This window comes from Cherax quadricarinatus, unplaced genomic scaffold (assembly GCF_038502225.1).
Source record: "Cherax quadricarinatus isolate ZL_2023a unplaced genomic scaffold, ASM3850222v1 Contig269, whole genome shotgun sequence".
NCBI classification, from domain to species: domain Eukaryota; kingdom Metazoa; phylum Arthropoda; class Malacostraca; order Decapoda; family Parastacidae; genus Cherax; species Cherax quadricarinatus.
The window spans coordinates 110,001-128,328 of record NW_027195295.1 but is presented as its reverse complement, the minus strand read 5'-3'; the positions used below and the strand labels follow the sequence as shown (position 1 = coordinate 128,328).

At 38.1% G+C, this 18,328-nt stretch overlaps 1 protein-coding gene across 1 annotated transcript in view; it reads right to left on the bottom strand.

Moving 5' to 3' along the window:
- LOC128689974 (juvenile hormone esterase) overlaps positions 1-18,328 on the bottom strand; it is a 74,794-nt gene that overhangs the window by 37,762 nt on the left and 18,704 nt on the right. The window contains exons 2-5 of the mRNA XM_070080272.1: positions 4,081-4,273; positions 3,228-3,392; positions 841-979; positions 60-245 (exon numbers count right to left, since the gene is read on the bottom strand). Of these exons, the coding sequence (XP_069936373.1) occupies positions 60-245; positions 841-979; positions 3,228-3,392; positions 4,081-4,272 (682 nt within the window). The 5' untranslated portion in view covers position 4,273. The remainder of the gene's footprint in view (positions 1-59; positions 246-840; positions 980-3,227; positions 3,393-4,080; positions 4,274-18,328) is intronic.

Sequence of the window (18,328 nt, the reverse complement as noted above, 5' to 3'; positions counted from 1 at the left end):
TTACATATAGTGTTTTCATTATCTGAATTTGATAAAATCATTCATTTCCTTTTGCTCACCACTGGATTTAGGCGACAAAATATGGTAGTGGACGGAAGCTGCCCCAGCGCTCTGGCCCATAATAGTGACTTTGCTCTTGTCTCCACCGAAGTTGTGAATGTTCTTCTGCACCCACTGAAGAGCCAAAGTTTGGTCCTTCAGCCCGAAGTTGCCGGGGATCACTGAGTCTTCGGTCGACAGGAAGCCTAGACAAAATCAAAATATCACATGATCATAAGGAAAAAATAATATACGACTGCCAGAAAGAAACTTCTACTGAACATAAGCATTATCTTGAAGAATTTATTATATTATGCATATATAATCGTTTGACAGTGTAACATAACATTCTGACCTGTTTTGGGAACCAATCAAGTTTGACTTATTATAGTAGCATGAGCCAGGGTAAGGTTGATTAGTCACCTTTTAAGGGTTTGGAGAAATTCCCATTATGTTCAACATTTTAAAAGGCTAACTGCATGTATATAATTAGTAAGTCTATAATGTCAGTCTTTGAAAGCAAGACAGATACTAAAGTACAGTGGAGCAGTATGTGCTTCACGATTAGCGGATGGAGGGTCGAGCTTCTTCCACTCCTTGCCCTGAATGACGCAATCAGATTTATGACGTCTCAGAGAATATATTATTATTGTCATCAAGTTCAAAATCGAGACTAAAACAAGGATATAGAGCACACAGTACTGCACATGGCTGGAGACATTCCTAGTGTTGAGTGCATTAACATGCAGCACATCACGACTGACTGCTTCATACTGCAGAAGTATACAACCAAGTACTTACCTAGAGTACCAAGCCGGTACTGGAGAACTACGAGTACTATGTCATGGTTAAGAAGGACGTGAGGGAGGTATTCCCTAGCTCCCCCAGAGAAGTATCCACCACCGTGAATATACACTATTATTGGGAGTTCTGCAGCATCCTGAGGGTGGGGATCACACTGACTTTAATGCTGTACACAAGCACGTATATTTATTGCAGTATTACTTTTATACAATGAAAGACATAGTTTACCTAGTCCCAGTTGATGTTCTTGTTGAAGCTGAATTTGGTAAAGGTACCCTCATAGCTGTATGCATTTTGCTGATCAGGACCCCTGTGCATGTAAGTCTGAACTTTGATCAGATTGTGATCAGAATTAATTGGTTGTGATATTGTTTAATACTAGGTCCTCATTATTTGTGAAAATAAGGTTAAGTGTGTTCTCCAGTCTTGTTGGCGCCACTATCTGCTGACTTAGGGTGTATTTATTCAGCAGCTCATGTGTGTGTGAGTTTTCATCTGAGCTGCCTCCAGGGATTATTTCTGCTACATTATTTGCTACATTCTTCCATTTTTGTATGTCTTAGATTGAAATCACCAAGCAACATGATGTTTGGGGATGGGGTTGTAAGGTTTTCCAGGCTGTTCCATCTGGTAGTATCTAAGTTTTGGTTCTCGATTTTTATTGTTAGAACTTAAACTACATCATTTTTGGTGTTCAGTATCTCCTTGCAAATGAGCGACTCTTTGACATACAGGCGAACCCCTCTTTGTTGTCTGTTCTTTCTGTCGCATATGAAAAGGCTGTACCCAGGTATCCATATTTCACTGTCAAAGCAATCTTTTGCGTGGGTCTCTGTGAAGGCTGCAAAGAGTGCATTTGACTCCCTTAGAAGTCCACTGATGAAAGGTATTTTGTTGTTGGTTGATGAATTAAGGCCCTGTATATTAGCAAATATAAATGAAGCCGTGTTGCATGTTTATTGGGGAGATATTGTTGTTGGCATCAGTAGTTGTGATTCCGGAGGGTTCACTGGCTGTGCCTCCAGTCCAACAAGGCTCCAAGTTGAACTATTTTGGTTATTTCTTTCCTTTTTCTTTCTTCGTTTCCTACCATTAAAAAATCACTGGAATTGAGTTGTTGTAACTATTATAATTTGTTTTACTGGGTGTGTGTACCTCCTGGTCCCTTTTAAGTGGTATGCGGGGCAGCTGGTGTTGTAAAATTGTTTTTTGAGAACTGATGAGTGACACATCTCGGGGTGAAAGAATTTGCAAGATTTAGAATGACACGCTCCTGTAAGCAAGAGGTCGCGGCATTTTTTGGAATGCTCAAAGTTGCATGTCCCATTTGTTCTCCCTGATATTCCATGTTTACAGATGCCCCCAGCATAGAATTTGCACCATTTAGCTTTTGACTAGATGCAATTCGTACTGGATGTATTCCTAATCTGTGCAGATCCTAGAACTGCACTACAGTCTTCGAGAGCCAAGCCAGAGACGCCACCATCTGTTTTCAGGAGGCCAACATTTTCCCAAGAAGAGAACTCCTCTACTACATCTGTACTAGGGCCTATGGCTGTAGTGGCTGAAGAAGAGTTTATAGCCGAATCCGGATTTGTATTGTTCGGTTCAATTTTTTTTTCTTATTTTTTTCCTGGAAGTTCCAGCATTGATAATTCATATAAACTTAAGCATATAATAGGTTCTAGTAACAGGTAAAATTTGGTTAGCCTCTGTTAATTTTGTCTACTTTGTATTTCACCTTCTGTACAATAAAAGACTTAAATTCTCTAAGAAATCAAAACATTCTCCATACCTTCTATCAGGGCTAATAAACTGAACCCCTCAAAATTATAACTTCATTTGTTCCACCGCTAAAAATTCCTGCTCAGCATTGGGTTGAAAACCCACAAGTTGGCAAAACGACTCATCACTTAAGGCACCCAGAAGCTGCATGTGAGTTTTCATAATTACAGAAGCAAACTGGTAATAATAATAATAATAATAATAATAATAATAATAATAATAATAATAATAATAATTTCATTTACTACAAGTACATGTACATGGTATACAGGCCTAGTTGACATCAGTGACATACTACTATATAGAAAGCCCCTTGTTATGCTGAACATTTCGGGTAAATTAGGCCAGTGTCCCAGAATGCGACCCACACTAGTCGACTAACACCCAGGTACCCATTTTACTGATGGGGAATATAGACAACAGGTGGAAAGAAACACGCCAAATGTTTCTAACTCTGGATGGGAATCGAACCCAGGCCCTCGCCGTGTGAAGCGAGAGCTTTAACCACCAGACCACCAGCGACTAATAAGCAAAATGTTTTAGTGGTTGGTTTATCAAACAAATCAATCAACCACTCTACCACAAGAAAAGTCACCTACCTTAGGGGTGAAAACATTAAGGAAGAGACAGTCCTCGCTGCCGGCGAGGTCCCGAGGAGGCAACTTTACCCCGGCCACAGTGTCTACAAAGGGAACCTGCAGACACATCTCTGGCAGGACTGAACCGTTCAGTACACCCTCCCAAGGCTTTGCAGGTACAGGGTCCTGCAGGGCAAAAATCTACATATAAAAGTTTTTCAGAGAGTTTCTGTAATTATTTTATTTATATTCGTGGAGAAGTTCTAAGCCCATAAGGGTTATACAGTGCCTGGGGTAGAAGAGTTAATTAGTTTGTAGGTTTCTTGGTTGAAGAGCCCGTCACCAACATCAAGGTACCTTCTTCGAAACGAGTTTCCTACTGAAAGATCATGAAACTATCCAGAAATAAGTTTCTTCTTTTCATGTAGGGACTAGGAGTAATTCAGTTTAATTCAGTTCAATTCAATTCAATTCAATTCAAGTTTATTCTCTATAAGGGTTACAATGTGGGGTTTATAGGTTTTGGGTATTGTGTGGTTTACATGTTATAAAATACTAATTACAGAGGGGGCCACTAGGACACCTAGCATGGCTAGGCATTTCGGGCAGACTTAGATTAATTCTTAACATTAAATCCTTAAAGATTATGGTATTAAGGCTAAGTGACTACATCATAATTTGTGAGTTTAGCAATGTGAATGCACAGTATTATCTAACCACTAAAAATAACGATTTTATTAATTTAATTTAAGATAACTATATTACGCACAAATTTGTTCAAGCTAGGTTTAATCCTATTTCACTGTGATAACATTAATTTTAGTAGTAATCTCAAAAGAAGCACTTGTACACTTAGATTTCATTCACACTTTACCTTGAGTCTCAGAGAACCTAAGGGCGGCATGGCAAAAGGAATACTGTAGTAGGAGTAGAAAACTTTGTTGTTGGTTGATTTCTCCAGCACCCCAGATATCCTCCCCTCCAGTGTGGCCACCACAGGGGCCTCGTCTCCCAACACTACAACTGTCATCAACACCGACAATACCACTGCTACTTGAAATTTCATCCTGGAAATTATGAGCAGTATATATTTTGTTAGTCACTTTTATTAAGAAACTTTAAAAAAAAGAAAAACAAACGTGATACCCTGAAGAATACAAAATACAGTGCCGTAGCTGGAGCAGTTTGCTAAATTATACAAAAGAATATTACGACACTTCGTTTTAGGTCCAAAACGGATCAAAAGTGTCCTTTTTATTCATTTTAAGGGCTTGTCATAAGACCATGGAAGACAACACAGGTTTTGCCTTCGTGCTGAGAGGAAGTTTGTTCATTCACTGCTGCAGTAACTTTCAGGCATTGTCCTCAAGATCACAGAGGGTCGTCATTACTGAGATCCTCACGACTCAGGCACAGTGGTCTATGCTAACTATGCTACAGGAAGTTCTGTGGTATAGGTACTAAATAAAATGAGACAATAAGTTTTTAAACTAAGTTTTGATAATCTGAGATAATCAAAGAATTCAAAACAATGGCTGGATCTATGATTTATAAGTATATTTACTTAAAACATAAAATATTAAAAGTTTCTTTTATACGACAAGAGTTAAGAATAATTTAGTGAGGTTTACTAGTCAGGTGACTAAAATCAATTGACTTACACTTATCAGCAGATTAGATGTGACACTGTGCTCTTACTACAATAAAATATGCTATAAGCATTTCTTATATAATAACGTTATGAACAATATCTTTTCCTAAACTGGAAAGGATGTAATAGCAAGCCAACAAAATTCTTCAAGTATACCAGTTCTTTGGGGTTGAGTAAGAAGTGTACGTCAGTAGAAAGTGCCTGGAGTAGGTAAGAAAAACACACACACACACAGTATAACCAAACGTTTTCTTATACACATATCACCTTCAAGAGTTCCCTACTGGGAAGGTACCATCATGCCAGTGAAGAGCTCTTGATGCAAAGAATTGAAGATGTCCTCCTATTCCCATACCGTTGTAGGACCCTTTTGGTTTAGCGCTCCCTCATGAATATAATAATAATTACAAGAGGGTATATCAAATATCTGATAAAGCCTTTTGTAAGTAAAACATCATATGTAATAAACAAATTAGATGTGCTTTTCCTATAGTGTATTTGTATATAACGTCAGAAGATGAGCATCCAGCAAGCTGACGGTCATTTATCCCTCAAAAGTTATTATCTCTCACAATTTCAAATAAACCTGTGTATATTTAAGGCATGTGAAAAATACTGTATATTTTCCGAAAATACTGTGTATTTTGTATGTAAATTGATGGAATATATTGTAATAATAAAAATTAATTTGTAAATAAATAAAGAACCAGCAAAATTGGTGAGCGTCGCTGGGGAGAGACGCCATTGTTTTGAATTGGGCAAGAGAAATGTAAGGAAGAATTGGAAGAATTTTCGTCGCTCTAGAGGTTATATTGTGTTTAAACTTCTCAAATAGGAGTCGAAATTGTTGGATTTGCAGCCCTGCATAATGTGACCATTAGGCGAGTAGACAGGACAGTCAAGGAACCCCAGCTAAGTCATGTCTATTTATGTTGAAATTCTGGCCAGTATTTTCTTCATATTTTAGGCAGGGGTTTGTGTAAGACACACCAAGTAATCTCCAGACAAATTGGTGAGTGTTATTATTATAAATTCTCCTTCAATGTGTATGTATTCATTTTTTAAATTTAACATACAGTCCACATATTTATATTAATGTTTATCAGAATTCCTGGTGATGTATATTTCATTTGAAATTAATATAGGTCCAGAGTGACTTGTGGAGATATGACAGTAGGTATAGAAGGGGGGCATTTTTTGCCACCTAGTGTATTAAAATTCCTACATGTCTCTGTAACCTTGATAAAGAATAATTATCTTTGTCACCATTTACTGGTATGTATCTAATGAGATTCATTAAGGTAATTTTTATTATTCCATATAGTTGCCTGTTGGTTCTTGATAAAACTGGATGTAATTAGTGTATTAATTACTTAATAATTGTATGTGAAATGACAGAAGGAGGTGGATGTTAAGTCCACAAATTTACTTAATGTGTAGTGGATTATAATTACTACAATATTATAATTGCTAAGCTCAAGTGTAGCTAAGATTTAGTCAAAGGTAAGTTGTAATATTTACCTTTATAAAGTGCATAATTAAGTACATAATCAGTGTTATTAATTAAGTTGAATTTAATACATTGTACCATCGGTGAAATTGAGGAAATTAATGTAGATGACAAACACATGGAATTTAGAGCAAAAAAAAAGCATCATTGCAGGCTAGAAAGGGTCATGTAACAAAGGCATAAAATAAATGTTTGGAATTAATGAATCAGGAAACTGTGAATACTGATGATTTAAAATTGTATTTAGATGCTTTAGGGAATAGATATGATTCATACAAATTATATTATAAAAAATATGAAGGAGATTTGTTAGTAAATTGTGCAGATGAGTCAGAAATGAATCTTATGATTAACCAGTATTATGAAGTAGAAGAAAATATTCTTTCTTGTAAAAGTCAGGCTTTGAATAAATTAAAAGGTGTAAACCAGGCAGTTAGTCAATCTATTCCAATAAATAAGATGTCTTTGCCAAAACTCCCAGAATTCTGTTTACCTGTATTTAATCCTGGAGAAAATTGGGAGGAGTTTTGGTCTATTTTTAAAGCAACTGTGCATGATAGGAGTGACCTAGCATGTGTTACTAAATTATTTTACCTCAAAGGACAGATAAGAGGAGATGCTCACATACTCATACAAGCCTTTCCCAATGTAGATGATTCTTACAAGGAAGCAGTTGACTTGTTGAAGGTCACTTATGGTAATATAGAACAAAGTAGGTTGGATCTAATGACTATTATTGTTAATTTAAAAACTCCAGATCACACTTACAAAGGTTTACAGCAGTTTAGAGTTAAACTGGAGAGCACTCTCAAAACTAAGTAATAAATATAATCTGAAGGAATCAGACTGGTTATTGAGTGCCACTGTACAAAATAAATTAAGCCGTAAAACACTTGAATTGCTCTTGAACAAGTATCACAAAGGTTATTTTGGTCTGAAGGAAATAAGACTAGGTCTACAAAAATTAACTGTTCAGTTGCAGACCAGCCAACCAACTCATTTTAGAGATGCAACACATAATAACTCTGAGGTATCTGTCAATTTTCACAAAGGAAAAATTTAACCCAATGTTAATAATCAAAATTCATCTCCTAAAAAGAGCTGCACAGGTACATATCAAGTAGCAGGAATCAGAAATAATGATTCTCCACAAGGTAAGAAGAATAAGTGCCCTCCTAAGAGTAGCCCAGTTAATGAGAAACCAGTCAAAGAAAAGAGAGATTGTCTCTTCTGCAAGGGTACTCATTTTTCTAAGAATTGCAATGCATACAATTCATGGAATGATAAAGTTGAAAGATTGGAAGAACTTGACAGATTTATCAGGTGTCTAGATAATCACAATGTAAAGGATTGTCATGCCAAATTAAACAACTGTTATCAATGTCACAAAGGAAGACACCATATAGTCATGTGTAAGGGTCTATATGATAATGTTGATAATAATGATAATGTTGACAATCCTGACACAACAGTAGCTAATGTAAAAATTGCTGCTAGCGTTAATAATGATGGTTTTGTTGAAGTAGCCTTACCTGTGTTAGAGGTAAAAATTGATGATAAAAGGCATAAATAAAAAATGTAACTGCATTATTAGACCAGAGATCACAGCGTACTTTCATAAAACGTAAATGTCTTAATTAATGGGATTAAAGTATAAATGGGAGATCCTACAACTCTAAAATTATCTGGTTTTCTCTCAGATAAAAGGGGTTAATTGTATGACACTGTTTATGTAACTGTCAGGTTGGGCAATGAGAAAAAAACGCATTAATGCAGTAGTTGTAGATAGGCTCCCAGAGAAAATATCTACAGTAGGGCTTAGTAAAGTTACAGAAAGACTTTCATATAATGTAAATTTAGCACCTTCTGGTGTAAATGATGATTCTGTAGACCCAATAAATATTTTGATAGGTAGTGACTATTATGCCTCCTTTGTAAAGGGTATGGTAAAGAAATGTGGTGTCACCCTTTTAAAGACTGCAGGAGGCCATGTAATGTATGGTAGGATTCCTCGTAATAATAATGCATGATGAGAGGAAACTATAAATACTATCACTGTGTGTCTTACACATGAAATCGTACCCAAATAAAATTCTTTCATAGAGGATGGTGTTGAGCCAGTGCATAAATTGTGGGAATTAGACAGCATTGGAATAAATGTAAATGAAGAAAGTCCAGGAACAGTACCTGAGAGATGTAAAATTTGAATCTAGACAATACTGGGTACAACTTCCGTGGAGACAGAACCATCCAGAATTGCCCACTAATTACAGAATGGCATATGGACAATTAAAGGCTCAGCTCCGCGAACTGAGTAATACATCAGAATTGTTGAATGCCTATAATGATATAATTACTGAACAATTAATTAATAAATTTATAGAAGAGGTACCTCCTGAGCAAGCCAAAATTTATGGTCATTATTTGCCACATCACGGAGTGAAGAAGGATTCTAAGACCACTCCTCTGAGGATTGTGTTTAATTGTAGTGCCAGGAGTAACAAAAATGTATCTAGTTTAATTGACTGTTTGATGAGAGGTCCGTCATTGACGGAAAAATTAGGAGATATCTTATTAAATTTCAGGGTGAAGGATTAAGCCTTTATGGCTGGCATAAGTAAAGCTTTCCTAAGAGTGGATTTACAAGAGGCTAACTGGGATTGTACCCACTTCTTATGACCAGAGAATCCTAGTGACCCACTTAGCCCTCTGAAAACCTTCCACTTTAGGAGCATATTATTTGGTGCTACATCCAGTCTGTTCCTACTTCAAGCGACGATAAATGCACACCTTAAATGTACGGGAAGTCCACTGAGTAAAGTAATGAGCAAACAATTTTATGTGGACAATTTCCTGGATGTGACATCAACTGAAGAGGAACTGTTAATGATTTATGGAGAGGCTAATAAAATAATGCAAAGTGCAAATATGCCTCTGAGGGAATGCAATAGCAATTCGTCCAAATTAAAGGACGAAATAATTAAAGACTACCCTGGAGATGAAGTACCAAACTGTAGTAATGTAGTGGGGTTAACTTGGGATAATGAGAGATATTTGTTAATGTTATAACCTAATAATTACAGTATGCCCAATAAATTAACTAAGAGAGTCTTGCTTGCTGAAGTTTCCAAATGTTTTGATCCACTAGGCTTAGTGTTACCCCCTTACTTTAAGAGGGAAATTGTTAATACAAGAAGCATGGAAGCTTAAATGTGCTTGGGATGAATCTCTGCCTGAGGAATTCATTAACAGGTGGGATGAATTAATTGGTGATTATGAAAAAATTCCAGTGTTGGAGTTCCCATGCCAGGTGGTCAATCCAGATGGGAAAAATATACTCCACATTTTTTGTGATGCTTCAAAATTGGCGTATAGAGCAGTTGCTTACCTTCAGTGTAATAGTGTTATTTCTCTTGTTATATCTAAGGCTAAAGTGTCTCCAATTAAATCAGGTACCTTGCCTCAGTTGGAATTAACAATCATTTATGTAGGTGTCAAATTAGCTAATTATATAAGAAATAAGTTGCAGGAGACAAATATTAGTGACACTGTAATTTGGTCTGATAATGAGGTATCCTTACAATGGATTCGTAATGGAAACAGTAAAATTGTGTACATACAAAACAGAGTCGCTGTAATTAACCAGATGCAAGAGAAGTGTAATAGTTTGGGTCAGCATATGTTAATATTTAATCATATACCTGGTGAGGAGAATCCAGCTGTTTTCTTGTCTCGAGGTTTACCTTATGCTAAATTTGTAAATGCTGTATCATGGTTTGAAGGGCCGAGCTGGTTGGTAAATAAAGCTAATTGGTATGTACAAAAGACGTACATTGCTCCTGTTGAAATTACTGTGACTACCGCTCCAATAGTTTGTCCTTCCTTAGCCATTGATATAAATAGGTATTCTTCTTTACCCAAACTAATCAATGTAACTAAGTTTTTATTTAAATTTCTAAACAAGATGAGTATCTCCTATAAGTTTTCACATCCTCTTGAATATTGGATACAGAGGGTACAAAAAGAAATCTATGGCAATGAGATTAAATTGATGATGGAAAGAAAAATTGTGAAAGGTTCCATAATAGAGAAATTGGGGCTGTATTTAGGGAATAATGTAATTAGGTGCAGAGATAGGTTACAAAATGCTGAGTTGGGTGATTATGCTAAACACCCTATCTTACTGCCCAAAACTCATCATCTAACAATTGTTTTAAATGCCCTTAAAAATGTAATGCATGGTGGGGTGCAAGATACCTTAAATTGTATTAGGGAAACTTTCTGGATTCCACAAGGACAGCAAGGTGTAAAAAGGGTGATTAAATCTTGTGTAATATGTCGCCGTATGGATGCCAGATCCTATATGTACCCAGGTCCTCCACCACTTCCAAAGGAGCGTGTACAATTAGTGAAACCATTTGATGTAACAGGTGTAGACTACAGTGGTCCAATCATTTTAACAGGCACTTCAGATGGTGTTCCACTGAAAGTGTATGTTTGTTAACTTGTACTGCTACCAGGGCAGTTCATTTAGAAATGGCTAAGAACCTGTCTGCAGAACAGTTTGTACAGCTGTTTTGAAAATTAGCAGCTAGGAGATCCTGTCCGAGATTGATGATTTCGGATAATGCCACTAATTTTGTAGCGGGTGCTCAACACTTGATAGAATTAAATAAGAGTAACGATGTTCAATCTCTGTTAACCCAACGAGGGTGTACCTGGAAGTTTATTACTCCTAGAGCCCCTTGGCAGGGGGGCTGTGCGGAAGACTGATAGGCACAGTGAAGAGGGGTCTCCGTGAAGTACTACACAGGAAGAGAATTAATTTGGAGGAATTCTGTGAAGTGTTAGTGGAGGCAGAGAATGGGATAAATAATTGGCCTCTCTCGTACATGAGTGATACACCTGAAGCAGATGTATTAACACCTTCTCACCTAATATGTGGAAGGAAATTGGAAGCTGCCCTTGTCTATAGAGATAATCCTGAAGAAAGTGATGAAGATTACAATGATGCAGCAGCGTTGTGTGATAAATTTAAGATGTTAAATAAAGTAATTGATCATTGGTCTAATGTGTGGCATAAGGAATATCTTCTTACACTATGTGAACACTTTTATGGTGCGACAGAGGCAGTAAATCGACAAAACATTCAACCAGGTGACATTGTGTTAATTGATACTGAACAGCATCGAACATTGTGGCCTCTGGGCAAAGTATTGACATTGTACCCAGATGCACAAGGTGTCTGTCTGGAATGTTAAAGTGCTGTGTTGTGGCCAAGAAAGTTTACGCAAGATTAATAAATTGATTCCCTTGGAATTAAATGGTATTCAATCAAATGTAAATGAAAATCTAAGGGAAAGTGACATGAGTGATATTGAAGATAACACTGACCAAGTGATACAGGAAGATGAAATTGTAGTATGACCTACTAGAAAAATAGCCACTCAAGCCAGAACTGGCTGGAATCATCTCCTAGAGGAAGGGGTAATCTGAGTCATTTAATAATGAACTCCGCCCGGCCGCAGTGTGGAAATTACTGTATATTTTCCGAAAATACTGTATATTTTCCGAAAATACAGTGTATTTTGTATGTAAATTGATGGAATATATTGTAGTAATAAAAAATAATTTGTAAATAAATAAAAAACCAGGGAAATTGGTGAGCGTAGCTGGGGAGAGACGCCATTGTTTTGAATTGGGCAAGAGAAACGTAAGGAAGAATTGGAAGAATTTTCGTTGCTCTAGAAGTTATATTGTGGATCAGAAGTTATATTCTGGATCACTGATACGTTAATCAGGTATCCTCGAAGTGTGCTATAAAGAGGTTACCTGATTTTTCTCTTTTTCCTTCTCTTTCTTCCTCCAACTTTTGGCTTTCATTTTGCTCATTCAAATCTTTCAAATTTTCAACATTTGTATGAGAAAATGAGGGACAAATTCTTGGGACAATTGAAGTTACATGTTGTGACCACAGTTACTGAGCCCATTCCCAGCATACCTGGAATAGCTGGGATAATTTCCAAAATCCTCAGTGGCATGGCTTCAAACGTTTTAATAAAGGTTCCTTGAAATTCGACAAAAAGGGAGTGTTATACTCAGATGTGCATGTACAAATTTCACAATTTTATGTGTAAAATAGTGTAAGAATTATATTCCGGTTTTAATTATTTTTATAATCATAACTAAGTGCTAAACTCACAAGGGTCATACAGCTATATTCACGTTAAATACTTCTCAATTTACCTCTTCTATATGGGTTCTGTTGATACATCTTAGTGCCAGAATAGTAACTATTAAGTTTCAGTTGTGTGCAGGCAAGTTTGTTAATGTAGTAAAGTAGTAGGGAAAAAATGGAATCTTTGGATTATTATTATTATAATCAAGGGGGAAGCGCTAAACCCGGAGGATTATACAGCGCCTGGGGGGGGATGTGGAAGGCATTCAGGCTTAATTCAGGGAACTGGAGCACAGTGGAATCTTTGGAATCCGAGCTATAACAAGAGAATGATTCATCGGATCGACTCAAACTTTCACCAGTGGTGTAGCTATCTGAATAAATGTCTCACACCATTATTGGGCGAAATAAATCCCAATTTACCCATTTTATTGACGAAACAGTGATATTCGTATTTTGTTCAATAATTAAAGAACGCTTCTTCTGAATGTCTTCAAAACATTACTGGCATTGTTTTATATAAGGATGATGATAATAACCCATGCGTTTAGTTCGAGTAGGCGAAAATTCGAAATTTTACTGAAATAGTTCAAAAACTTGGAAACAATGGATTTAGATCAATTACCGAAGAAAGTCTTTTCTGATCGGCTTCAAACTTTTACCATTGGTGTGAAATATTATAACACAACTTGTCACTCAACGCTGCGTAAGTTTCAGCGTAATAGTGTTATTAAGCAAATTGTTTGCCATGCAATAGTTCATGAATTCCTCTTATCAGTTTCAAACTCTGTTGGTGTACCTTAATAGAAAGTATTTTTTAATTAATTTTGGGCTGTGTGGACGCCAATTGATTTTTTGCCAATTTTATAATATTGGATTTTTCTAAATCAAATTCAAATCGTTTTTGTTATAGGTCTGCACAGATTGTTGTTGTTCTTCCTGATTCGCCAGTACTCCCGGCCCGGGTCTTTTCCAGATGGTGACCCGGCCTTGGCTCCCTGTCTTGGGAGTGTCTTGAGGCCAATGTCTCCTGTGGGAGGAGGTACAAGTACCTCCACAGCTTCGGGGCCAACTGTCCCCAGGCCTAGTCCCATTCCCCTCCCTCACGGGGCTCGTAGGGAGAAGCTAGGCCTCTGGTCTGCCATCTGCCCCGCTGCAGGGGGGCTCGTGGGAGCGGTAGTCTTGTGAGCTGTAGGTGATAGCAAGCTCTAGCTTTGACACCATCCTTCCCCTAGGAGGGCTCGTGGGATTGGTGTCCCCCTTTTGTACAGACTTTTAAATAGCATACATATGAAAGAAGAAAACTGGAAACAAATAAAATGCGCAGTTTTATGGTACTTTAAATTTATTAAATTTAAAGAGGGAAGATTTTTCTATTTATCAGAACATTTTTAATTTTTAGCGCATCTCAAAGTTTCTAATAGTACTCAAGAATGCCTTATTCTGTTATCTTCAAATTTCATTATAAGTGTAATGTATTTTAGGCAAGTTTCATGGGACTATTTGCATGCATGGGTGTCCTGTGTACAGTGCTACATAGGTCATTCCTAAACTCTCAGGATACATACAGTATTGTAGATGATCAGCGACCAGTGAAGGTTAAGAGTATGCAAGAAGTGGGTCAATAAGGGCTGTTAGAGTGTCGAAGTTTGCATGCTAGCTGATAAATAGGACAGTCTCTTAAAAGATAAACTGACAATGAAGCTTGGCAATTTTCACAGAGTGGTGCTGAATGTTTCTCCGTGAGATACCCACGAGTAAGACGTGTGTGTCCGATATGTAGGCAGGAGAGTGTAGTCTCCCAAACACCACAGCAATGATAAGATGACCAGAAACCCAAGCATAGTTTAACAGAATACAATTTGTAGACCAACTCATTATCTCTTATATTTAGGTATCAGAGTAAGTAGGATGTATCTGGTTATTCCGCAGTCTACATGCGCTCAGAAACCGCGTTGAGACTGGCTGTGCCCTGCTCTGGTGCTCAGTAAGCTCATTTGGCTATTCTGATGCAAGATGGGCCATTTTTCAAGTTTACTTATGAGTGATCCCATTTCCAGTAGTTTCCTGGAGCCCTTCCTCTTGCTCTGTAGCCTAGGTAGCAGCAAAAGGCTACAGTTCCTGCTCTTCCTCGGTTCGTCTTCAGCGCTTTTTGACGTAGACACATTTTGATAGAATACGATTTTATTGGTGAGCTGTAACATACCTCTTCTCTGCGACATGGCATTCTTAGAGTTTTAAATGGAATTAGTAAGATATGACATTTTCTGGTTGCATGTCATGAGACACTCATTTATATGTACAGAGTCCAACACTTGTTCTAACTCTGTTGTCTCCAGTTAGGTCATTTTTGTCCAGGCTCGCTGTTGTGCATTGCTTTTACCTGCTGTGTGCTGCTACCTGCTGCTTGGCAATCTGTTCGATTTCGTTTTTGTTTAAGCAAGCTGTGCTTTCTCCTTTCTGATGTTAGAAGACAGATTATTAAGGGTGGTAGGTTCCTTGATGCCAGTGATTCTCTTGGTGTAAGGAACTGGGCCTTTTCTCTCCTTTGGATCCAACCAGAATGCCTCTTACTCCCCAGGCACTGTATAATTTTTATGGATTTACCGCTCCCTTTATGAGAATAATAATAATCATAATTTTCATATGCTCAGATACTTGTCTTTCACTATACAAATTTTAATTTCACTATCAGTCATAGTTTCTGCAACGTGAAAGATTTTGAACCTTTCCTATGTTTCTTATTTGTTCAAGATTCAATAATGAAAATTATTTAATATATCGAAGACAGTAACTGTGATTGTACATGAAGCATTATATATATATATATATATATATATATATATATATATATATATATATATAAAATATATATATATATATATATGTATATATATAAGTAGTGATGATTTCTTCTGTATGGCTCATTCTACAGAGTGGCTCCTCCTCTCAGTGGCTCATTCTACAGAGTGGCTCCCACAGTATGGCTCCCACGGTACGGTCTCCTCTGAGTGGCTCTCTTTCACACCTATATGCTAATGACCTTTTTCACACCTATATGCTAATGACCTTAAACCCTGCCCACGACCCCCACCCACGACCCGACCCACGACCCCCGCCCATGACCCCACCCACGACCCCCACCCCCGCCCACGACCCCCCGCGCCCCCCACCCACCAGCCCCGCCCCTAGCACCGACCCACCACCCCACCGCACCCTCACGCCCGCCCCGTGCCCCTCGCGCCCCTCGCGCCCGCGCCCTCGCGCCCGCGCCCTCGCGCCCGCCCGTGACTTCTGCTGCGCCTTCTGCAGCGTCGTCCGGATCGCCCCCGCGCCCCGAATTTTTTCCGATTTTTTTCAAATTTTTTTTTTAATTTCATTTTCTTATGATCTCCATCTCCTCGGATCAAATTTTTCTCAAAATCAAAGTCTCCATCTCCTTGGATCAAGCTTTACTCGATAATACAAAGACTCCAATTCCTTGAATCAAGGTTTTTCTCGATAATACCAAGTCTCCATCTCCTTGGATCAAGTTTTTTGGATTCCCCCCACTTTCACCCCCATCCCAAATGTTTTCGAATTTTTTTTCTCAAAATCAAAGTCTCCATCTCCTCGGATCAATTTTTTCTCGAAATCAAAGTCTCCATCTCCTTGGATCAAGGTTTTCTCGATAATACAAAGACTCCAATTCCTTGGATCAAGGTTTTTCTCGATAATACCAAGTCTCCATCTCCTTGGATCAAGTTTTCTCGATAATACCAAGACTCCATCTCCTTGGATCAAGGTTTTCTCCTCCATCTCCTTGGATCAAGCTTTTCTCGATAATACAAAGACTCCAATTCCTTGGATCAAGGTTTTCTCGACAATACCAAGTCTCCATCTCCTTGGATCAAGTTTTTTGGATTCCCCCCACTTTCACCCCCATCCCAAATGTTTTCAATTTTTTTTCTCTCAAAATCAAAGTCTCCATCTCCTCGGATCAAATTTTTCTTGAAATCAAAGTCTCCATCTCCTTGGATCAAGGTTTTCTCGATAATACAAAGACTACAATTCCTTGGATCAAGGTTTTCTCGATAATACCAAGTCTCCATCTCCTTGGATCAAGTTTTTTTGATTCCCCCCACTTTCACCCACATCCCAAATGTTTTCGATTTTTTTTTTCTCAAAATCAAAGTCTCCATCTCCTCGGATCAAATTTTTCTCGAAATCATAGTCTCCATCTCCTTGGATCAAGGTTTTCTCGATAATACAAAGACTCCAATTCCTTGGATCAGGATTTTCTCGATAATACCAAGTCTCCATCTCCTTGGATCAAGTTTTCTCGATAATACCAAGACTCCATCTCCTTGGATCAAGGTTTTCTCCTCCATCTCCTCGGATCAAGTTTTTTTTGGATTCCCCCCTCTAGGGGTAAGCATTCAAATGAACTCCTCCTATGGGGCATGGTGCTCTCTCTTACTACAGGTCTAAACAAGTGTGACGTCACCACACCTGTGTTTACTCGGTGGTCAGTGACGTCATGTGATGACCTCACACATACAGGCTGAATCTTGTCGACTTCCCCCTATGTGGCATGTGGGTGTTGTTGTCGAACTCGAGTTGTTGAAAAGTGATTATAAGTGTGTTGTTGTTGTGACTTTCTGATGAAATTAGTTAAAACGAGAAAGAATTGTGTGGTGTGGGTGATGTGGGTTGTGGGTCATGTGGGTGTTGTGGGTTGTGGGTGTTGTGGGATGTGGGTGTTGATCTTAGTTTATGGTGATTTTGGTTGTGTTTTGACTGTATTCGGTGGTGTTTTAGTAGTATTCAGTTGTGTATTTGGGAGTACTCAAATGGTGTCTTGGAAGTGTTTCAGTGTTGTTTGGAAAATGTTCAAAGGTATTTTTGTGAGTATTCAAATGATTTATGAGAGTGTTTTGAAGGTGTTCAAAGTGAGGTGTGTGTGCGTATTAACTTCGTAATATGTAAAAGTGGTTATAAGTGTTGTGGTGACTTTCTGATGAAATAGTTAAAACGAGAAAAATTGGGGGTTATGAGTGAAAATTGTGAGGTGTTGGTGGGAGTGTGAGGGTTTGGGAGGGTGGAGAGAAGGTAGGTTGCTTCGTACGGAGTGACCCGAGATGAAATAGTTAAAACGAGAAAAAATGTCTAGACTTGTGTTGTAAAGAAATTGTGGATTGTTGTGGGTATTAACGAAAAAAATGTGAAATTATTAGGGTTATCCTGGGTTAAGAGTGAAAATGTTTTCCCTATGTTGTATATGAAATGTGTAGGGGTAAGTAGACAAGATTCAGCCTGTGTGCCGGGTCATCACGTGACGTCACTGACATAGGGGGAAGTCGACAAGTTTCAGCTTGTATGTGTGAGGTCATCACGTGACGTCACTGACCGCCGAGTAAACACCCTTTTTACTTCATTTAACTTAATGAGAGGAATACTGACGTCACACTTGTTTAGACCTGTAGTAAGAGAAAGTACCATGCCCCATAGGAGGAGTTCATTTGAATGCTTACCCCCAGAGGGGGGAATCCAAAAACTTGATCCAAGGAGATAGAGTCTTGGTATTATCGAGAAAACCTTGATCCAAGGAAGTGGAGTCTTTGTATTATCGAGAAAAACTTGATCCAAGGAGATGGAGACTTTGATTTCGAGAAAAATTTGATCCGAGGAATTGGAGTCTTTGTATTATCGAGAAAACCTTGATGCAAGTGGGAGTCCATTTTGAATGCTTATACCCAGAGGGGGAATCCAAAAAAAACTCGATCCAAGGAGATGGAGGAGAA